Source organism: Coloeus monedula (assembly GCF_965178545.1).
Source record: "Coloeus monedula genome assembly, chromosome: 19".
NCBI classification, from domain to species: domain Eukaryota; kingdom Metazoa; phylum Chordata; class Aves; order Passeriformes; family Corvidae; genus Coloeus; species Coloeus monedula.
The window spans coordinates 7,723,218-7,744,811 of record NC_138799.1 but is presented as its reverse complement, the minus strand read 5'-3'; the positions used below and the strand labels follow the sequence as shown (position 1 = coordinate 7,744,811).

General features: G+C 39.3%; 1 protein-coding gene across 1 annotated transcript in view; it reads right to left on the bottom strand.

Moving 5' to 3' along the window:
- ANKFN1 (ankyrin repeat and fibronectin type III domain containing 1) overlaps positions 1-20,603 on the bottom strand; it is a gene marked incomplete at both ends in the record, with an annotated part of 58,819 nt that extends 38,216 nt beyond the window's left edge. Inside the window, 4 exons of the mRNA XM_082293967.1 lie at positions 6,940-7,053; positions 8,559-8,753; positions 13,176-13,386; positions 20,418-20,603. Coding sequence (XP_082150093.1) covers positions 6,940-7,053; positions 8,559-8,753; positions 13,176-13,386; positions 20,418-20,603 — 706 coding nt within the window. The remainder of the gene's footprint in view (positions 1-6,939; positions 7,054-8,558; positions 8,754-13,175; positions 13,387-20,417) is intronic.
- Between the last annotated feature and the right edge of the window lie 991 nt (positions 20,604-21,594).

The window sequence follows — 21,594 nt, the reverse complement described above, 5'->3', positions numbered from 1 at the left end:
TTAAGGCTTTTATTTCTTTATAAACTAATCCCTACAGTAGCTTAAAGAGCTTTCACCTTCCCTAGAAATGCAGACAGGTGTTGCAGGCAAAACAGCCTTGATTTGGTGATCTTTTACTTAATTTAATTTATCGCCAATTAACACAAATTTCTAATAATTTGTTCAGAGTGAGAAGAAAGTAAATATAATTAAAAAACCATTTAAGTGAACACCTTTTCACCATCTTTCCCAGACTGAACTTAATCCAAACACTTATCCTCCCCCTTTCCTACTGTCAGCTTCCCTTCTCTCCACCATGGCTTTCGCTCAGTGATGGTTTTCCATCACACTGAGGCATAGCCAGGCCAGGTGAGAGCAGCACCTGACCTCTCCTGAACTCCTCCCACTCCTTCAGTGGCCCCTGGCTAATGGAAACTGCCATCCATGCCCAGCACTGTGCTCAGGAGTGAGCCAACTGGGTGCTCAGGTGTGAACTGACTGAACTCAGACATGGGTTAAGAGGGGGCTCATGGGTGAGTCAGCTGGGTGTTCATTAGTAAATTAACTGGGTGCTCATGCACAAACTGATGGGGTGTTCATGCCTGAACTAACTGGGCACTCATGCATGGAAGCAGGAAACACTGCAGTTTATGCTCAATACACGAGGTAGGAGCTTGCAGCAGATGCCAAGGCCTGATTCCAAATTTACAGACACGTATCAGTTCTGGGGGTCAGATCTGATTACTAGAACAGGATCAGGCTTTGGTCAGGGAGGCAAACTAAGACCTAGACCTTTGATACTTGTAAATGATCCAGGAAAGTCCATGATGGGCCAGAGATGAAGGTGTGAGCAGGGAAACTTTGACATAAACCCTTGGAAGACATTCTGGTTTTAAGTCTTCAGTGAGTCTTCATTCCCAAATCCATTCATCAAAATATCTGCCAAATCAGGAACCTCCTTGAAGACAGAAGCTGAAGGTCTTGAGTCCCAGTCCTGACACTGACTATAAGGAATTCACCTCTTCTATGCCATACCTATGAACTGGAAGCTGTAACAGTCACATGCAAACAGTTAAAAGAAGAAACTTATTAATTTTGGTAAGTAAAAGCTAATGTAAAAGGCAAAACAGTGTCTAAAATTCAACAACATCATGATACGAGCCTTTTTTGTTAGAAACCAAGGCAGACAAAAGTAGAGCCTATATGTCTGGGTTTTCTCAGAGCTATTCATCCTGAGCTGCTGTTCAAAATCCTTATAAACCACAAAGCGGGAGGAAAGAATGATTCAGCTGAGTAACCAGTGTTTGATTAGCTACATTAGTTAATTACACCATCACTTAGTACGTGATTCATGTTCAAAGCTGATTTTAAATCCATAGCGAACTTAAATAATAGAAATTCTTAAAGTTTATATTAAGTCCAGCACATACTACAGACATTGACAGGAGCTAGAAATAGAAAGGTTTGTTTTAACTTTTATACATTTCTGTACTGGCTAGGCATAAAAATAGAAGTCAAATTGCACAGTCCTGTTAGCTACCAAAATGTAACGTGCAAATAAAGTGCCCAGGAGACCTAATAAAATGCCATAAATGAACTACTGTAAGAAATATCAGACCACACCTATTCAGCAGGATAAATTCAAATGTCTTACAAAGAAATGTATTCTCTTTTCTTTTCATGGAGCAAGAACTGTTTTGAGAAAAGATAGAACGAGTTTCAAAATATATAAAGAAACTCTGAATAATAAGTGGAAAGGGTTTCAAGACCAAGTGCAGAATGCTGCTCAATTCCACTATGGACTGGACCAGAATCAAGCAGTGACACAGCACCTACTTTAGAAAGACAGAGGTATTGTTATTAAAGCACTACATTTCCATAAGATTCACTTCAACAAGCATTCATTTTCACAACCAGGGTTCTTCTAGAAGTCAAAGACAGCACAGGCTTGCTGCTTTCTACTCAGACACTGCTATGTGAGCAGATAGTCGCCACCAAAGTGGAGAGAGATAGAGATATAAATAAATATATATTTAGGTCTTTGAGGATCACTGCAGGGAGCCTGCTGTGGAACAAATCCAAACTTGGTCAAACATGGAAGGCCAACTTTTGATAGACAAATAAAATATAATTTTAAAATGTGGTATCTGCTGTTTGTATGTGCTCATGGGGACAAGCAGAAGCCCACACAAAATGATGAGATTATTTGGTTGTGAAAGTATTACCCCCAAGAATAAAACAGGCAGAATCACACAAAATTTATAGATTGTTCCTGTAAAATCTTTGAGGTTTTTTACACTGGAATCTTCAATGTAAATTTTCCATCGACCTGGTGAGAAGCCAGCTGACAAGCTAGCTGAGAATCCCAGATCCAGGTTTCCTTTGAGCTCCAGGGCAGGTCTCAAACAGGCCTAGCCTGGCAGGCTCCTCATTCCTGAGCACAGGTGCTGACCCTGAGCGCAAAGGCAGCTCCATCCATCCCTTAGATGAGACTCACAATGACAACAGCAAATTGTCTGGTCTGTTCTGGGCTAGAACTGACCCATTTCACATGGCTATGTGACAGCAGCATCCTGTGGCTAGTGCATATCCATCCAGGACTGCAACAGTGACTTAGAGACAGTTTAAACTATTCTCATTCAAAAAAAATTCTGAAGTGGACCACAAATTGCTTTGGAAGAAAGGAGGAAGGGAACAACCTTTTCTCAAAATTTAAGCAAAACGTAACTCCTTCTTTCCTGATATAAGCCAACCTGTTTAGTTTTGTTTTGTTTTGTGTTTTAAAGAGCTACACCAACTGAAAATAAAAATCTTCTCTCCATCCAAAAGAAATCTGAGAAGGCAGCTGGGAAGTTCTGACAAACATGAAATACTCTGCTAAAATACCAAATTAAACAAAAAGGTAACCAGGGCTAAAGTGGCCTAGACAGCTCAGCACCACTATCTGGAAAATAACTTGGCATCCACAGCTACAACCAAACAGAGAAGATTAGCTTTGTTTGCTACATCAAACATGTCTTTCTTCCTCTCTCTTCAAACATAAATAGTTCCAGGCTCTAAAATAAATTAGCTCAACTGGGGTTATACAAGCTGTTTCATTTTTTTTTCTTCAAAAGGGAGTATAGATGTTTGTTTAAAAATTGTAAATAAAATATAAACAGAGATTTTTCATTGCATGGTGATCCTTTCCAGTAGGTAATGATCAGCACTATGTCCATTTTTCTTCCTTATCCTATACTTTGGGATCACAGCGTTGTTATGACTACTTCTGTTGGGAAATGGATGAAAAAAATCATGCAGTAAGAGGAGGTTTATCTGTACTTATTCACTGTAAAAGCAAAATAATAATCAGGTTTAAAATCCACAGAAAATAAATATGACAAAATTACTTAAACCTTACTTATAACTTTTTTCATTGAAAAAACCTGCTTTCTTTATGTGTATGTGTTGGATGAAACATGTGAACCCTAGAAGGGCTGATTAATGAAAGAAAACAGTTCTTAAAAAGCCCAGCAAGCACTTGCTGCTTGTCTCTAGGGGGATGTTCCCGGGAGCTGAGTGCTGTCTGTCTGGACTGTGCTGCTGTGGGGTATTTTTCATCGAGATGGTTGCAGAGGTGCAGCTCTGGGATAACAAAACATCCTGCAGTACCAGTGTGGTGGTGTAAACAGAAAGCTCTCCCTGGCTTCCAACTGGGGCAAGTTGTTTTGTATGTCAACGTGGAACGCTTTGATTGTGTTTTCAAAGATGTAAAACTAAAGCAGGTCCTAAGTACTTCCATGGTGGGATGTGAAGTTTGGCTCTAGGGCACAATTAACCAAGGGCAGGGTTTTTTTTTCTCAATATTACAGTGATGTTTCACATCCTTCCTAAAACTGGCTGGGATGAGGTGTCTCTGGCTTTGAGTCTTTCTCTAGCATGGAGCAGATTATTACTTTTATTATTGATTTATGTCATGCCTGTCTGCTTCCAGCCTCAAAACACTTTACTAAGTTACAATGTACTTAGGAATCATTTCACATCAGCCACCACCACGCTGCAGCCTTCTCCAGAGGGAAACTGAAGGGAGCCATTAGGATGGTGCCTGCAACATTAAACAACAATCCGGAGAGGAAGTAAAGAATACTCTGGCTCCTTAAAGCAATGGCTGAACAGAACGCAGTCACTGAGCTGCCATCCAGCTGGGACACCAAAGTCAATACCCATTCACCGTGTGTGGTTAAAATTAAATCTCCTAATGAAGTGAGATGGTTTTAGTGGTTAGAGAGTGAGTGCAAAGTATTATTCTCCTGTATGATTATTTGTAAGTTATACAGCTAACAAGGGAAAAGGTCACACAGGAAAACAGCAGACAGTTAGATAATGTTCCAAGCCCAGTTTCTAAAAGACATTTGGGCAAATAAAGCTTTGGAAAAAATATATTAAAAAAGAAAAAAGAAAAAGAAGAAGAAAAAAGAAAGATGACACAGGAAAAATGGAATTGGCAGTTTTTCACTGTTTTTAGGGAACTAAACTAAACTGAACAGAATTGATGTCAGTTTTTATCCCCTATAGTTCAGGTCTAGAGAAAAGAACATTATTAGTTTTTGTTAATGAGCAGGTATTCCCTAAACATTGCTGCAAATGCTCCTGAATTTTAATTTGCTTAGAAAAAGAAATGGTAAAATATTGAGGGGGAAAAAACCCCACCCTAACAGCCTTTTTTTTGTTGTTCCTGAATTAGCAAAATGCTTCGATGGTTTTCTGGACAGGAGGTTTATATATCTGACTAAAAAGATCTTCACACTTTGTTATCAAGCTCTCTTTTCAGGGCTAGTAATTGCTAGCTGGTTCTAACCATTCTTGCAAGTGATCATTCGAAAGGTTCATTTTATGACCCCTCAAAGTAGCACAAAGAATCTCACTCTATAATGTAATAAACAATTCTACAAACAGTGCTTAATTAATTCCCGAAAGTCACCAAAAGGAGCTATTAATGATCTTTCTTTTTATCTAACTGTAAATATGCAAGTCTCCTGGGACAAAGGATTTAAAAAGAACATTCTGGCAAGAGTAATGGTCAACATGATAAAGCATAAAAGATCACCTGTGAGGGTAATTCAGAATACAGGGCAGTGCTACCTGGTCCGATCAGAAAGTTAGGTCAGGTTGGATTAAATTTCTTTGAATTCTGTGTTTACCGAAAACAGGACACCACTGACATGGTATAAACCAGGCTCAACCCAAATGAGCCTGGTTAGCCAAGAGAAAAGTACTACGACCTTTACAAAATTATTTTTAAAAATTAGCTCTGTTTGGGAATTTGCTTTCCTGTGAAAATACCAAGAATCATTATAAATAGAGGGTGAACAATGTTTCAAGGTTATTTAAAATACAAATATTACAAAGAACAGTCTGATATTTTCTAGAGAACTTTGGTGTTTTAGGAGCCCAAGTATTTTCACAAGTAAATCAGGCAGTGGGAAGCTCTTAAATGAAATTTAGTTTCCTGGCAACATAACCCATTGCCAAAAATTAGATTTAGGCTTCTAAAGGGCTTTGATGTTTTTGAAAATCACGCTTCCTGCAGCACTGCACAGCTGACTAGGTGTAATACAGTAATTTGCCTTCTACTGAGGCTATCAGGGCATTATCACTTTGATGGCCTCAGTGGTGTCTGGGAGGCTGGGGGGTTTTTTTCATAGAATGTAAAAAATTATTTTGCTGGGCACAGCCAGTGATGAGTGGAATCTGTGACCAGAAGCAGGAGGAGGAAAGAAAGAGAGAATCTGCCTTTTCCAAAATAAGCTCCTGTAGTGCTTTGGGAGCTTGTGCTGATGCCAGTGGAGCCTGTGCACTGGTATGTCCCACCTTTGGAAGGGATCCATGAGCTGTTGGACCCTCAATGGACGGGGTCTTTCTGAATCTCTCCTGTTGAAACCATCCCTGGAACACCCACCCGTGGAAATATGAAACAGACTCCCTACCACACAGCCAGGATGATTCTGGCTGTGAGTATGGAAATTTTAGATTTAGGCACCTCTGAAAGGAGTTTTCAATGATTAATACAAAGAAACAAACACAGCAGGAAGCATTAAGAGAGAAACTGGGAGAAATAACTAAGAGGACTTTCAGGCTCCCACACCCTGACTCCCCTGGTCAGGGCCAAGGAGGCTTCAGGTCCCCAGTCCCTTGACCTGTGGGAGGATTCATGCTCCCACTGGCAGCTGGAGGCTGTGGATTACTGTGCTTAACACTGAAGAACTTACTGTCCCAAACATTGTAGAAAACCAGAAAGTCCCTTTAAACAGGAAATTTTAAAAATTCTCATTTTTGTTCTAATCTTCAATAAAACTTGCTTTTTTTCTTAATGTTGGAATTTCCTGTGGAACCGAAATTTGGTTTTAAAACCATCTCTATTCAACAGGGCTATTCAGATGGAAGCATTTTCTTATTCATTCCACTTTGCAACTAACTGGTGCCACCCGAATGTATCACTCTTCCAAGAATGATGTGGCAGCCCTGGAATAGCAAATTAATTGGGCTGTATGATGCCTCTGCCAGAAGTTTCAGCTTCCAGAGGCATTCCTTTAAGGAATGCTGGTGTGGGTTTGGCTTTTACAAGGATACACATGGTTTCAGGAGCCCACAGGCACCAAAAGTTAGTTTGTGTTTTGTAACTGCTCATCTCAACCCAGTCATTGAGCTGATGTCTTAACCACAGTGAGTCAAGCAAACTTCTTCAAAGCACTCATGGAGAAAGCTTTTGGTTAATTTATTTTTCTTTTTTTTTAATAAAAAATTTGTCCTTGGGTAATCTTTCAAGAAAATTCCACTTCTGTGGCTGTTTACCGGGAAAATAATTACATTTAAACACTACTTGCATCATAACATAATTTCTTGTAGATAAATACCTTTGCCACTTAGCCCTCAAATTTTTGTACATTGTTAAGGGGAATGAAAGATGTCTAAATCCGGTACCTTTATACTTGGTCACCACAGCTGAGTTGACACTGAGGGGTTCTTGGAAGGTGACAGTGAGTGATGTACTGCTTGTTACCATGAGACAGACATTGGTTGGCGCCTCGGGGGCTCCTGGGAGAGAAGAGAAAACATCAGCTCTTCAGCACAACAAATCCTATTCAAACAATGTTTCTGAGTCTTCAAAGAACCCACTGAAAATCACCCTGCAATTGTGAGCTTTGGGTTGTAGGTGTTTGTGTTTTCTGCCTTTTGAGCATTTTAATTAGTGCCCCTGCTAACAATATCCTGCAGACACCATTTGTTTCTATCAGGGTTTTTGGCTCCTTTTTGGTTAAAAATATCTTCCTGCATATATGTAACCCCATAAAAGAGATTAATGCTAATTATGTCAATGAAAAGCCCCTATAAATCTCTTGGGGTGGATAGGAGGAGAGAGAAAGGACAAAACCACAAAGAGCTAATGAAACCTTTATTGTTTCACTAACAAACTCAAACTTATCGAAAACCAGAAAACATTTTTACATTATTGTGATTCAAAAATTGCAAATTCCACAATTGTTTTGGTGTAATAGTTCCAAAATACAGTTGTCAATTGGGGCCTAACATTTTTGTTTAAAAAAAGAAAAGGAAAAAAAAAAAGCTTAATTTGCAGAATATCAATCAGGCTCAATTCAGAAATCAAACACAAAATGTCATGACTTACTGCTGGGATTGATTTAAAAAATCAGTATATTAACTTTCACTACTTCTGTATTTCCTTATTTAGTATCTTAAGAGAAGGAGCACTACATCTGTCTTGAAGAAATAACTTTAGCCTACAAAAAATTGAGAAAATTATTTGTAAGTACATTTATATAAAGATGGTTGTAAAAATGTGAATGGCAATGATTGTATTTCATCATGTAGGATTCAGCTAAAAATCCATGTGTCTAGAAACAATTCAGACCTGTTTACTCCTTCATTTGGGCCAAAATAATTTAATTTGGGTACAGACTCACTTGTACCACTGTTTAAGGTGACTCAATTTGTGGCTGTGGTGATGAAATGGATACCAAGATTAAGATTAGTGCTTACCAAAAATAAGTTTAAATTTTCACAATAGGTATGTGTAAAATGAAATGTCACTGCTTGATCAAACATTTAGAACAATCCCATTCCAAAATAATAAGATTTTTTTTAAAAATAATCAAATTTCAAGAGAGAAAAGACCAATGTCCCCATCCCTCTTCCTGCCTATTCATATGCTGTTTTATAGCATCCTGTTTTAAATTCTGAACATGTTAAATGAGATCCAGGAGTAAATGTGAAAGAAGATAACCAGGGCAGAATCACTGCATCCTGAATGAAAAGAGTTTGGATGCTGGATGTCTTATTAATTTTGTGCAGCCTAAGGAGCCATGTGCTTGTTGCTCTCAGATATTTGGTCCTTTATTGTTCTAACGTCCATTTCCTTCTCCCTCTTGGAAAGGCCATTTCACCACTGTGCCTCCATTTCCCCACCCCAACCTTCTCCTGCTCCACAGCGGTGCCGTGAGGATCAGCCAGTGGGAGCATCTTTGGAAAGGGTTCTCAGCTGCAGATTCCTGCCTGGAATGTGGCTCTTTCCCTGTACTCACGGGCATGCTCGTAGCCGTCCTTCATGCGCTGGTAGAGCCTGGCCCTCCACTCCCAGCCCTTGAGCTGCTTTTCCTTCTCGGCGCTCTCCGTGCCCAGCCCTTCACTCACCACTTGTGCGGATAATTCCGTCACTCTCTGCTGGGCCTCCTGCACCAGCTTGCTCAGGTGCACAGACCTGCTCTCCACGTTCACAACTGCCAGGAAAAGGGGGAAATAGGAAGTGCTTGGCAAAATTTCAGCCTTGCTCAAAACACATGTAAGGTCAAACCCTCGCACACTCTGCCTTCCAGTCATTATCTTGTTTTCAAGTGCGTTACAGCAATGCCACTTAAAGATCTGGCCACTTAAATGACATGAACAACATGAATAAATTTACCACATTTTTTCCTCTGTTATTTCTCATATGCTTAAAAATGTCATAATTAGACTGAAATTGCATATCTGTTTTAAGTTGGAATATAAAAACTAAGCTAAAAATAATAAACTCTCTCTCTAACCTCTGCTTTGGTATAATATCATAAACTTACATTAAAAAAAAAAGATTGTACTGGTTACAAACACACACAATATATAAACTTCTACAAACAAGGAGAGATCCAACTGGCAAAATTAAGAATTTTTTGTGCCTAAGGTCCATGGCCAGTAGAGAATGGATCTCTTTCCAGCTTTTTGTGCCACAGTTTTATCTGTGTGAGACTTAATCAGTCCTTTGACAGGCAGTGAGCAGCTTGACACATGGAGATTTTTTTCCTCCTGTGCTCAGAATAATTTTAATTTGATGTTTAGCAGTTCAGATTTTCTGTGTGAACTACTGTGGGCTACATCAAGGTGAAAATGAAGATCACATAGGTTACAAACTAAAATAGGTTTGATTTTAGCCCAAATCCACAAGCTCTAAGTAGTCCACAAGACTACCCTAAACAAGTCCCTTGATTATATAATGAAATGTGGTGAATCAAGTCCTATTTTCAGAGTTGCTCTTAGCCTAAAATTGTTCAACCTGCAGTTTAGAAAGTAGGACTTGTAAAGATGTTTAATTTGAAAAGAAATGCAAGTACTGATTCTGGTGTTCAATATGCGGGAAATCGTGTACAAGAGAAGGAACTCTGAAAACACAGAAAATAAGCTTGGTGTCTGGAATTTTTGCAGAATAGCTCTGAGATAGCCTTAATTTAAAGAGTCTCTTTCTACCAAAATCTGTGCCCTGGCACATGTAGTTTTTCTTAGCAATAGTGGGGAATTGCTAAGTAGGGACAGGCAGGCTCTTGATTGCCCCAAGTCTTTTACAGGAACAGCAGGAATCTTACATAGACTGAACCCATCATTCATTTGCACAAGTCAGGAGCAGCAGACATTCCTGAAAACATCAAACTGTACCATATAAAATACCAAGACTCTGACAGGTTTTTGATACCAAAACACCACAGGAGTGAATACATATGTGGATATGAATGTGTTATTTCTAAACTGGGATCATATGGGACAAATTAGACTGGAAAGGACCTTCACTAGACCAATCCTCTTCCAAATAGGCTCAGCAAAGAGGTCAGACCAAGTTACTGAAGGCATTATCCAGTCTGGCCTTGAAAACTTCCCAGGATGAATGGAGATTATTCTACTTCTTCACTGTCCTTACAGTGAAAAAGGTGCTTGTTTTATCTAGCCGGAACCTCTCATTTTAACTTTTGCCTCTGTCTCTCACAACACTATAACAGCCAGCGTTTAGCAGAGTCTAAGAATAACCCTACTGATGTGAAAAGTGCCCTGGGATCTTTACAGCCACAGGAAAGTAAAGAATTACTCAACACCTCTGACATCCAAAGGGTTGTTTTTGAAGAATGTTTGTCTCTAAGACTTTGCTTTCAGAAGTTGGCTTGAAGCCATCCTTATTAAGTTTGATCATTCTTCATATGGACATCAGGGACATATGGCCAAGCTCCCTGGAATCTGCTGGTATCCTCAGAACTGTTGTTTACTGGGAGGCCAGAGGTGATAGGGTTTCCTGGATCCATGCCTACAATAAACATGCAACACATCTGATAGCACAACAGGACTGAGGAAGGAGATTTTATGTGCCAGAGCTTCAGGTGGTTAAGAACTGGCATTGGTTCAAGTTCTCACTAAGGATCTGGCTCTATCTGTTTAATCAAGATTCAGATCCACATTTGTTGGGTCTTGGAAACGTGTCCAATCAGCCAGTGGGAATTTTAATCTTATTTTTATTTGGGTTCACATGAACAAGCCAAACCATGAGTATATGATGAATAATAGTAACTGAAAAGATAGTAACTTCGTCTTCTCCCCAACTAAATTAATATTTTAAATGCTGTACTCTCTGATCTTAGTTACTTTGTTTTTAAAAGATGTTGGGTTCCCGTTGAGATTTATACAATCTGAGCTCCACGTGGAGATGAAGATCATAGTTTTACTTTCTATTGCTTTATCTGCTGCTGTTTCAGGCAGAAATCCAGGTGATACAGATGGAAGCTATCTGTCCTCCAGATCTTCTTTTCTACAGAGTTAGGTTAGGGGCTATAATGAGATTTCAGCTGGATCACTACAGCTAAAATATACAGTGGAAGAACAAAGGTTTTCTGTGAAGGAAGCTTTTTGTGTACACCTGGAATGAGGAATTCCTCTATTTCACCTTCTCCCAGCTCTGTGCATCTGTCTTGTACACTTCTAATCACATTAAGAGTTGCTGTGTCCAGTCCCAAAACTGGGTGAGTCAGGATTTTACCCTCCCATTCAGCCTGGGGAAGTCGTGCTCAATTGCCCACCATAGAGAAATGAAAATGTTCCTGCTGGGTGCTGGATCATGTTCTTGCAGCCCTGAGATGATACAAACAGGATTTAATTTGAACAGGGTTGGTTGAGTACAGAAAGCAGAGCAGAAAGTCTGGAGAAAATAGAAAGTGACTGCCATCAGTTCCACAAGACTGGAGCCATGTACAAGGATGCTGTGAACCTTTGTTTTGAGGGGTGAAAATAACTTTTTGCATTTCGCTCTCAAATAGCCACTGCACACCCTTCAGGTAAAACACCCAAACAAAATGATCATTTGCTTTTTACTGAGAATGCTTCATCCATTATTTCAATCAGAAAAACTAAAAATCAAGATAAGTGAAGTGGAAATTTGGTGGGTATATTTTGAAATGGAAATGAGGTGGTTATATATTCATATTCCCTGTATTCATAGGCATGTTTGCATTAATTACAGGAAATGAATACTAATTTATGATTGCCCCTGCTCGCCATCAGACTGCATTTATTTACAGATGAGGTCAATGAAAAATTAGTTTAGTCTTTTTTACTGCTGTTTAGAACACTCAAGACTGTGTTTTCCTCTAGATTTGTCATGGTTAATGAATGTTGCTTCAGCAGTCAATCATGTACTCTAAATGCTGTCACACTTTTTTTTTAAAGCCTCAGTCATGAACCATGACAGAAAAATAAACAAATAAATATAAAACTAAAAAACTCTTTTCACTGAGCAGCTACACTATGCAAAAATCTCCAGGGAAGGTTAAAGGAGGCCAGAATAAATGATAATATAAGTGCTGTGGATATAGAAAAGCAATAAAGGTGTACCAACACTGAGGGTCTGGCAAAAAAACTCAACATGCACATGCACACACACTCTCCAGTGAAAAAACTGGCAATGTTAGTAGCCTCAAGGTGCAATTTCCTGGAGCACTGAGATTGACATGCCAGCACTAAATGTTGTTAATTTAACTAACTTCAAATTAATGGCAGAGTCTGCAGTGGCCGAACCCCTCAAACACAGTCTCATTATAGCCTTGCTGGGAATGTCCTAAATATAGGCATTGACAGTTTAAAACAAATTCTCTTACATCGGGGTATTTTTAGACCCACGTAAGGCGTCAGAGTTTGTGTCATGGTATATGGTTGATTAATTGGGTTGGTAAGTAACCCTCCAACCCACAAATTGGGCATAAAAAGACCCATGAAGGAATACAACGAAGTTTTATAACTACAATATGTAGTTATAAGCAATATTGGTATTCCAGTAAAGTGAGAAGGTCTGTTTTGTGTTTAGGTTTTTTCTGGTTCTGTAGAACTTTGAAATTCTCATTTAAGTGGGATTTTAGGCCATTTGAAGACCAGGAGTGAGGGGTCTGTGGGTAATTGAAGTGATAGATTTCAATACAATTGGCCTCCTGAAGGCAGCATAGCCAAAATAAAAAGGATAATCAAAGTAAAGCAAAGTCTAGACAACCCATCATCCTATCATTTTTGATGACAAACTCTACATTTCAGACCATGATTTTTCAATCATTCAGTTCCTGTTTCCATATTTTTAAAGATTTTTTCTCAAAATTGCTATTAACCCAGCTGCCCCAGTGTTAATCACATTAGAAGCTCAACTTGATTCATTAGTTGGTGTATCTGAGATAGAGAACAAAAAAGATCTACTGAACACATACTCAATGAGCAGATATTGCTGCAAATATCCTCCAGCACTCTTGTTGTTATAATCATGCTTATGATAAAACCAGGCAATTTTTGTGTGTCATGTAATTGGTTTTCCCTGACAACAGCAGAATTGATCTCATACAAGCAATTCTCTAAGTCAATTTGTGTTCTTTACTTACAGTGTGGGCTTTCCTTTGCCCCAACGTGTAGAAGGGTCCTGGCAATGGGGATGTTGTTTGTCAAAATGGCAATATCCAAAGGAGTGAGTCCCTCACTGTTTGGTGTGTTCAGGTCCAGTGCCTCCAGTGTGTATTGATAAAGAAGAATCTGAACAGCATCCAGGTCCTGCTGCTCTACGGCCTCAAACATAGCTTCATTGCACTGGAAGTTCTGTGTGTCAATAAAAACAGAAATTCAGTGAAACTTTTCCTATGTAAGTGCTTTAAAAATAGAGAAAAATTGTTTTGTGAGATTGCTATAAAGTATTGCTCCTCCAGCCCCAACTTAGGCTCAGCTTGAAGCATGGCAAATGTTTGCAGCAGAATTGAGCTTGATCTACCCCTGGACTGGAGTGCTTGAAATTGCCTCAGGTCTGTGGGAAGATTCAAGTGAGATTCAAACCCATTATGTTTGCAGCGTGAAACTGGATGATACACTAAAATTTTTGGCAGAGTCTTGGACTACTGACTTTTTCAAACTCAAATTTCAAGTAGAAAATTACAGTCAGGTGATGAAAATCCAAATCAAATGAGCTCTTCTGCAGGTAAACCTTCCCAGTTCCAGTGTGAACCAGTGTGTTCATTCTACCACCTCAGTTATTTCCAGGTGCCCTTATTATTGCATTTAAGTTGTAACTAGAAGAAAATTTGAAATTTATAGGCCTTAAAAACAGAAGTAGAAATGGGACTGAAGAAATGGACTGTCCAGTGTGCATGTCTGAGCAGCAGACAGCACAAGCAAAAAACCTCAAGAACTTTCATGGTGCCAACTCTCAGGCAGGAAGAACCACTGAACCTTTTCCTTACCAGTGTCAAGGAGATAAAAGAATGGCACAATACAAAGGCCCCTACTGTTTCTTAATTGAGCTGGGGAGAAGCAGGTGCAGTAGACTAGCAGGGCATGCAGGTTTCTTTTATGAGAACATCCTTCTGCAGCCTGCAGTAGTGACAATTTATTTGCCAAGATTCTTTAAATTCTCTCCCAGTGTCCCATTGCCATACTTACCTGATAGGGTTTTTCCCTCTTTGGAGTGAATTAGCAAGAGGCCCAGCAAGGCAAGGAGGGCTCAGAGTACAGATTCAGATACACAGTGTAAACCAGCTCCCTGTGTCCCAATACCACATGGAGGGAGCACTGAGAAAATTGTTATCACAGAATGCATTCTTTATTCTATGAAATAAATATTGAATTGAAACCATCTTCTACTGTGATTAAAAGTTAGCTCTTCAACCACACTAAAATGTCATTTTCTTTTTAAAATTGATATAGTTCTATTTGGCATATCTGTGTCCAAGTTTGCTGCCAGTGAAACAACACTGAACTGCTGGAACATCTTTCCTCTCCTCATAAAACAGATGGACTAAGGGTTTTCAAGCAGTTTCTGGGAACTACAGTCCACAGCTCCACCTTGGAATTTGATCAGTTCTACAGGGGCCTTTTTTCAGTGTGCTTGAAGTTAAAAGTGTCTTCAGAAAATTTCAGGCCTGACAGGGATCTTCTGGTCTACTCTTTGCATGTGAAATATTGGTAGCACACTAAGAAATTGCAAAGGTGATGTTACCTAAAAGTTTTAGCATGGGACCCACCTGTGCTGAATATTGGGGATCAGCAGAACAGGAGGAAAAATGTACATAAGATGCCCTTTACCCCAAATTGCGAATATAAAGAAATAAGATACTTATGTTAACATGACAATCTAAGGATGAGATGAGCTATGCAGCAATAAATCTGGGAGAGTAGTGCTGACTTGGGGATCTACCTTCTAGACACTGGGGTACAGAACAGCTCATGCTGGAGAAATATTTTTTCTGTAGATTTCCATGCAGAATAAAAGATGGTACTTAAACATCAGTGCTGATCATGGGGCTCTGTCACATCTTCTCTAGATGGTAAAGATTCAGGTTTAATTTTATAATCAAATACTTAGGCCACACTCCAGGGTTGGTATAAGATAAAAATCTCAGAAAAAGGGACAGTTGAATGGCAAGCATTGCCATGAGAGCACATGTACAGAAAATTTTAGAAAAGAAGACAGCACATATTTCTCTTGTTATAAGATAAAACTTAAAAAATGTCAGAAATTTTTACTGCAATGAAGCAATATTTTTTATCATTCCAGTAGTTCCACACATCTGCTGTCCTGCTTATGTAACACTCTTATAATCTTGATATCAGAGATCTTACTCTTGTTCTGGTGTTTTGCCCATACCCTGAAGGGATGGAGTGCTCTTGCTAGAAATTAAAAGAATTTTAAGCAATTATAATTACAAAATATTTTAATTAATGGTATGATTCTGATACTTCTGTATGTCTTCAGCTCCCACTCAATGGTTATATTGATTTAACAGCTGTATGTCACTGTATTGTGTACTCAAAATTAACATACAGAGAGCACTGATGTTTGAAGTACAGATGAAAAAGAAAGCTGTGATCTTCACTCTATGAAAATCCATTATTATCAATGCAGAATCGTGAACTGATAGACCTTTTGTCATATAAATTATTAGAAATGTAAAATCAGAAAATCACAGAATGGTTTGGGCTGGAAGGGACCTTTAAAGATCAGCTTGTGCCAACAACCTGCCATGGACAGAGACACCTTCCATTAGAAATACATTCACCAATTCTTCTATATTGGCATTCTAAAAAGAATTAATTTAATCGCTGGTAATGTCCATTTCAATTTATTTTTCTACTGTTATTGGAACTTTCTCTACAGTGTTGTTTATGGGAATACAGGATAATTACCAGAATCATCTGCATTTTGATCCAGTCAGAAAACAAGCAAAAGCATATTCCTCTTGTAACTGATCACAGCTATGAAAATCTACTTATTAGGCAGTGAATTAGTCAAGAGCATATTACAAAGGGAATTGGTTGAAGGAAACTGAATGACTGCATTGGTCTGCATTTCTTTTAGTTAAGTTTATTTTTGGAAACATTCTGGGAGCAGAACAAAAAGGTAAAGCTGATGATATTACTGCGTGAAAGGCTGTGCTGCTCACTCAGGACAGGAAAGTAGTTATTTCTCTCTTCACATATTCCCTTCTGTGGCACTGGGTACACACATGGTTTTTCCTTTTTTAAAAACCAGAATAAGTAATTCTCTTTTAATTGGCTTTACATATGTGCACAAAAGTTAAATGACTTAGCATTTGTAGAGTGTTACCCTAACTTCTCAGTATCATTATTTCATTATTTGGCTTTAATTCCAATTTTGTATGACGCTCAGGGAAGCTTGTACTACATCTCAGAAGTTTCTTCCATTATATAAATCAAAAATTCACTATTACATGATAATAAAAGAGAGATGGCTAACTTCACTAGTATAGCTGAAATGAACCCAAGCTATGGCTGACAAAAGCATTTGGTCCTTTTTAAATATATACACACACCCCCCTCCCCCCCAACAGATTTTACCTACCTGTCAGATTGCTGTAGAATTATTTTAAGAACTTTGATTTAAACCGGGTTTTTTTGATTCAGTTATCACCATTTAGACCTGCCTGTGTGCCCTTGAAAATGCATCTTTGGACTTTTTCTTGCCAAATGAAATACCTGAAGTGTTTGTGAAATTTTGGCCCTAAGTAAGTTGTTGAGCAGAATCTAAGCACATGTTTAAGTTAATTTGTCGTAAATACTCTTGCCAACTGACCTGTTGGCAAGAATGTTTCACCAAAAGGGAAAAAATAAAAGCAAATTTCTATTTCTTCATTTCATTAGAAATCTGATTGAAAAAGCTGCACTGATTTAAATGAGAAACAGAGAATGAATATTATAAGCTACTTCATCCAATCCAAACAATTACGAGACCAAATTGCAAATATCAGGTTTTCCAAATGAGCAATTCAGACACAAGCAATAGGCTGAAATACATTGGCAAGTCTTGTAACTTCAAAGAGTGTAAAATCATGGGAACTGATGTGGCCTTTCTAATTGGGCATGTGTGCATCCCTCATCCATAGCAGAGCACATCAAACTGCTAGACAGTCAAAAAACATCCTGGAGAGGCAGCAAAATATCTATTACATCTTCACTCATGCTAGTGAACTGCCCCATTTGGAAGTCTGCATCCACCCCAGCTCTCCAAGTCCAGAAAAACATTCTACATTTCTGACCAGCTTTTCCCCAACTATGTGCTTTCACACAGAAAACAGAAATATATTTGAAAATTATACAGTTTTCTGCAAAAAGCTTATCACGTTCCATATAGAAGATCCTCTACTATTGCAGCATTTTTCAGACATCTGCAGCCCAGGGATAAGAAATCCAAACAGGTATAAGAAGTAATGTCTTTAGACCCAAGTGCTCAATTTTAGTCCAGCTGGTGTTGTCACAAATACCAACAAAAGCCTTCTGATTTCTGCCATCATTTACCTTTACTAGATAACTTTCTTCTACTCTGAAAGGACAAAAGCATTAAATTCAAAGAGAAACTGAATCAAGTTTAAAAGTGATTGGGTGAAGTTTAGCAGCAGTTTTTACATTGCTTTTCCCTTGACTCAGTCCTGCAGCCTCTAATCATTAGCTGGACAGCTGTGCTATGTGATTAATTTATTTAGGTGTTACTGTGATGCACAAATGTATATACTGAAAAGAACTACAGTATTGCTTTGCAGTAAGTAATAACCACGTTCCAGTAAGTGATTCAGTGCCAGAGTCTTTAGAAATGCGATCTTATGCAGCTTAATTAAAATGAAGTGCCCCTTTCAAGGTATTTGCTCTAATTCTGACTGAAAAAGTCCACTATGCGCTACTGGAGTTGGAAAAAGTGGTAAAGTAGTTTCTGCAAAGACTTGTTTTGATAAACATGAGTTCAAGAATAAAGCTATTTTGGGACATTGCTATGTCTGCAGCAAGACAACAATTTACTGAATGGAAAGTGTTGCACACCAAGAGAGAGTGGAAAGAAAACTCTTCACTTGCCAAAGCTGAAAGAAAACAAATTCTAACAAATGCTGTTCACTTGTCTGGAGACATGATTTTACTCCTTGACTTTGCTCAGTGGCACAGAAACTCAATGATTAGAAAATACATGAGCTAGCATCTTGACCCGGAATATTTCCACCCCTTCAGTAATGGTTTCCTTGCTGTTTATTTCTGGGGAAAACTGGGAAAACAACAAGCAGAATGGATAGAATGGGATCCAAAGCCTCTTGAGTTTAGTGAGAGTCTATTCATTGCTGGCTGTGGACACCAGCTCGGACCCCAGACTGGTGATACCTACAGGTTCCTCTGCTGGGTGTTTGTCAGTGACAAAATCTGACACTCCCATGACACTGTAGGGGGCCGGGGCAACAAAGTTAGCACAGGAATGTCTGCATCCCATTAAATCCACATCCACTCAACATAAAATGAAGGCTCCTAATGATGATGACTGATGGAATAGGCACTCCCACTGCCTGACAGATCCAGAATGAAAAGGGACAGAACTCAGGCTGTAAGTTACTGGCTCAGGGTTAGCAGAGGACTTGGCCCTCAGCAGCAGTGCCCTGCTCCTCAATCCTTTGGCTCAGCTCATTGGCAATTTCTCTTCTTATTAGTTAAGTATGACAGAAGAGCCCGTGTTTGAAGGAATATGTAATCTGAAATGTGTATTTAGATAAACCCTGGTCAGAAGATATGCTCACAGCCTGGCTTTCATTCAGCCTACATGTCAGTCTGCTCTGACATGTCCCCAGCACTCGTTCATCCTCCTCCTTCACTCCCTCAGTCACACTCAAGCTTGCAATTGAAAAAAAAAAAAAAAAAAAAGGCAAGAAAAGATAGTGGCTAAAAAATAAGTCTAAATAATCTTTCCCCATAGTTCATACTTTGAGACCTCAATTCAAATCAGCACTACAAACTGAAAAGCATCTGGAAAGCCATGGCCTCAAAAGCACAGCCATTGGCTACCATGCAAAGGTTGTTTTCCAGCTCTCAAGCCCTGTTTGAATTTCAGGCTTCTCTTGTGAAGCAAGAATCTATTGGCTCTGGAAGAGCTGAGAGGAAGCAGCCATGGTCCCCCGCTTTTGTCAGGTTGTGGTCTTTTTCCATAGGAGAGAGACAACAGTCTCCACGGGTCATGCAAGGGTCCTCTGATTTCAGGAAAGCACGATCCTAGGGGACAGCATCAGCTAATTGAATTAAAAATAATTTCAAATTATTGCACTGATTCATATAATATGTCTCTTACATAATGAAATTTTTGAGTGTTAAAGGAGTCTAGAGTGTCCTTTTTCCTTCTGACAAAATGTAACATTTTTGTTATCTGGCCCAGCCATACTCTGAGTTTAGTCCTGCATTGCACTAAGCATCTGATCTAGTGCAGCAGAGTACTGGTTGCAAGAGGCATCTCCTGGTGCTTTCACAGACACTGTCATTAGTCTCTGCTCTTCAGAAGTGGAGACGAACTCTTCAAAATAATTCAGAGGAGACACTGAAGAACATGTCTGTTCTTCCTACTTATGGAAAAGTGGAATTCATTTTGTTTTGGCGATATCAACAAGCAGGTTCATCTTCTTCCAGCAAATATAAAAGATTCTTTTGTACACAGAACTTCCATTGGGCTATTATTTCTGGGACAGAGTCCATTCTCCAAAATGTATGCACTGGGGTTTGTGTAACTTCACCAGCACTGGCAGCAGGAGCCCTTGTGAGGATTAATTCCAGCAGGTGTTTCTATATTTTACTGTGCTGGTACCAGAGTGCTCAGCTGGGATTTGGTTGGGGTACCCAGGCTAGACTGCCTCACATGTGATCTCTTTCTTCCATAGTCTTATCTACTGGCCATCACCACAGTCCGGGAAAAGCCTTGCATTTATTTATCTGTCATGCCTGAAAGTTCCATTTGTTCTGTTATTTGGAAAAATGGGAACTTCTACTAAAGCCATCTTCACTTTCCTCAAAATACTTTTTATTCTTTTCTTGTAAGAGAAACACTTGCATCTGTATATTTAATTCACATTTTGTCATGTAAGTGACAAGTTACAACCTTACTCCTAAAATAAAGCATCATCACGTGATTAGGTAGCCTGTCTCTACCCTTCAAGGAGGTCAAACTCTATTTTCACAAAGGATCATAAATGGTAAGGCTGAGAAGCACATACAGCAGTGGGCAGGGAACAAAGGGAGATGATGAGAATTGTACAGATTATAAACCTGCTGATTAGGGAGATTAATAGGAAAGTAAATTGGCAGCTTGATAGGGATCAGGTAATTACCATGGAGGCCTTGCGGAGGCTGAGGCGGTCGGAGCGAGCTCTGAAATAGGCTTCATCAAAGGACGTGTGGCTGCCCTTCAGCTTCTCCGACAGGTTCCGGTAGAGCCGCTTGGCAGCGCTGGGGGACGATGGCATGCTGTGCTTTTTGTTCTGCAGGAGACTTAGGTTATGCATTTGCTGGGTCATTTTCAGCCAGGGGTTTCTAGAAGGAAAACAGCAGCCATTTAGTGAGGTTTTGCTACACCACCATCACTGATCAGAAGTGTGTCACTGAAACACACAGTGCGAGGCTGCTGTGGCCAAAATCACTGTCACACACGGCTTCTGGACACATGGACACACGTTTTGGGCTTTTTCAATGGCAAATTGCTCTTTATGGAATTAGAGCCATGGATATCTATGAAGACAGAGAATTAAAGATGGAAAAATAAAACAGACCACCCCAGAATTATTTGCTAATTTGTATAAGGAGGAAGGGTTTCAATTGATAAGGGAAGCAACTTTTTGACAGAGTGAGTTCTGGTAATAGAGGTGTCGGAAAAAATGACACCCAAAAGTAAATGTTGCTGTGGACAGTTTCATACTGAGTGGCTCCTTCCTCAGGTAGTGGGCAGGCACTGGTTTTGTCTATATATTGTATCACCTTATCCTGCTCTGTGTTTGCCCTGTCCATTTAGAGTACAAACCCTTCCAAGCGGGACTGCTGCCTCTCTCTGACTGCTTCACCTAACTGGATTTACATATTATCTCACAATTAAACAATACTTTCTATGCTCTATCATCACAGCAATTTTTCTGTATTAGGAAAAATTGAATTAATATTTAACTCTGGAATTACATTATGTGGGAATAATTTTGCCCTTCTGAAGGGAAGATAAGAATCAGATTTGACCCAACTGCAGGCATAGGAAGCTATCCTCATGGATTTCTAAGTGAAAAGGTGACAAAAATGCACCATTTCTTCACACTTCCTTTTTCCCTGACAAGAATGTGTACACATCTCTAAGGCAGAATGTCTCTCTAGGAGACTTCACAGTTGTAACAGTAAACCTGGCTAGCCTTTCAGACTATCTTTTCTGGAAATAATCTTTAGGTTTTTTGTACTATGATACAAATTCTTTCTGTTCTCATGGTCTCAGCCTTCTTTTAAGCAAACTGGATGGCAGGACCAGACTTT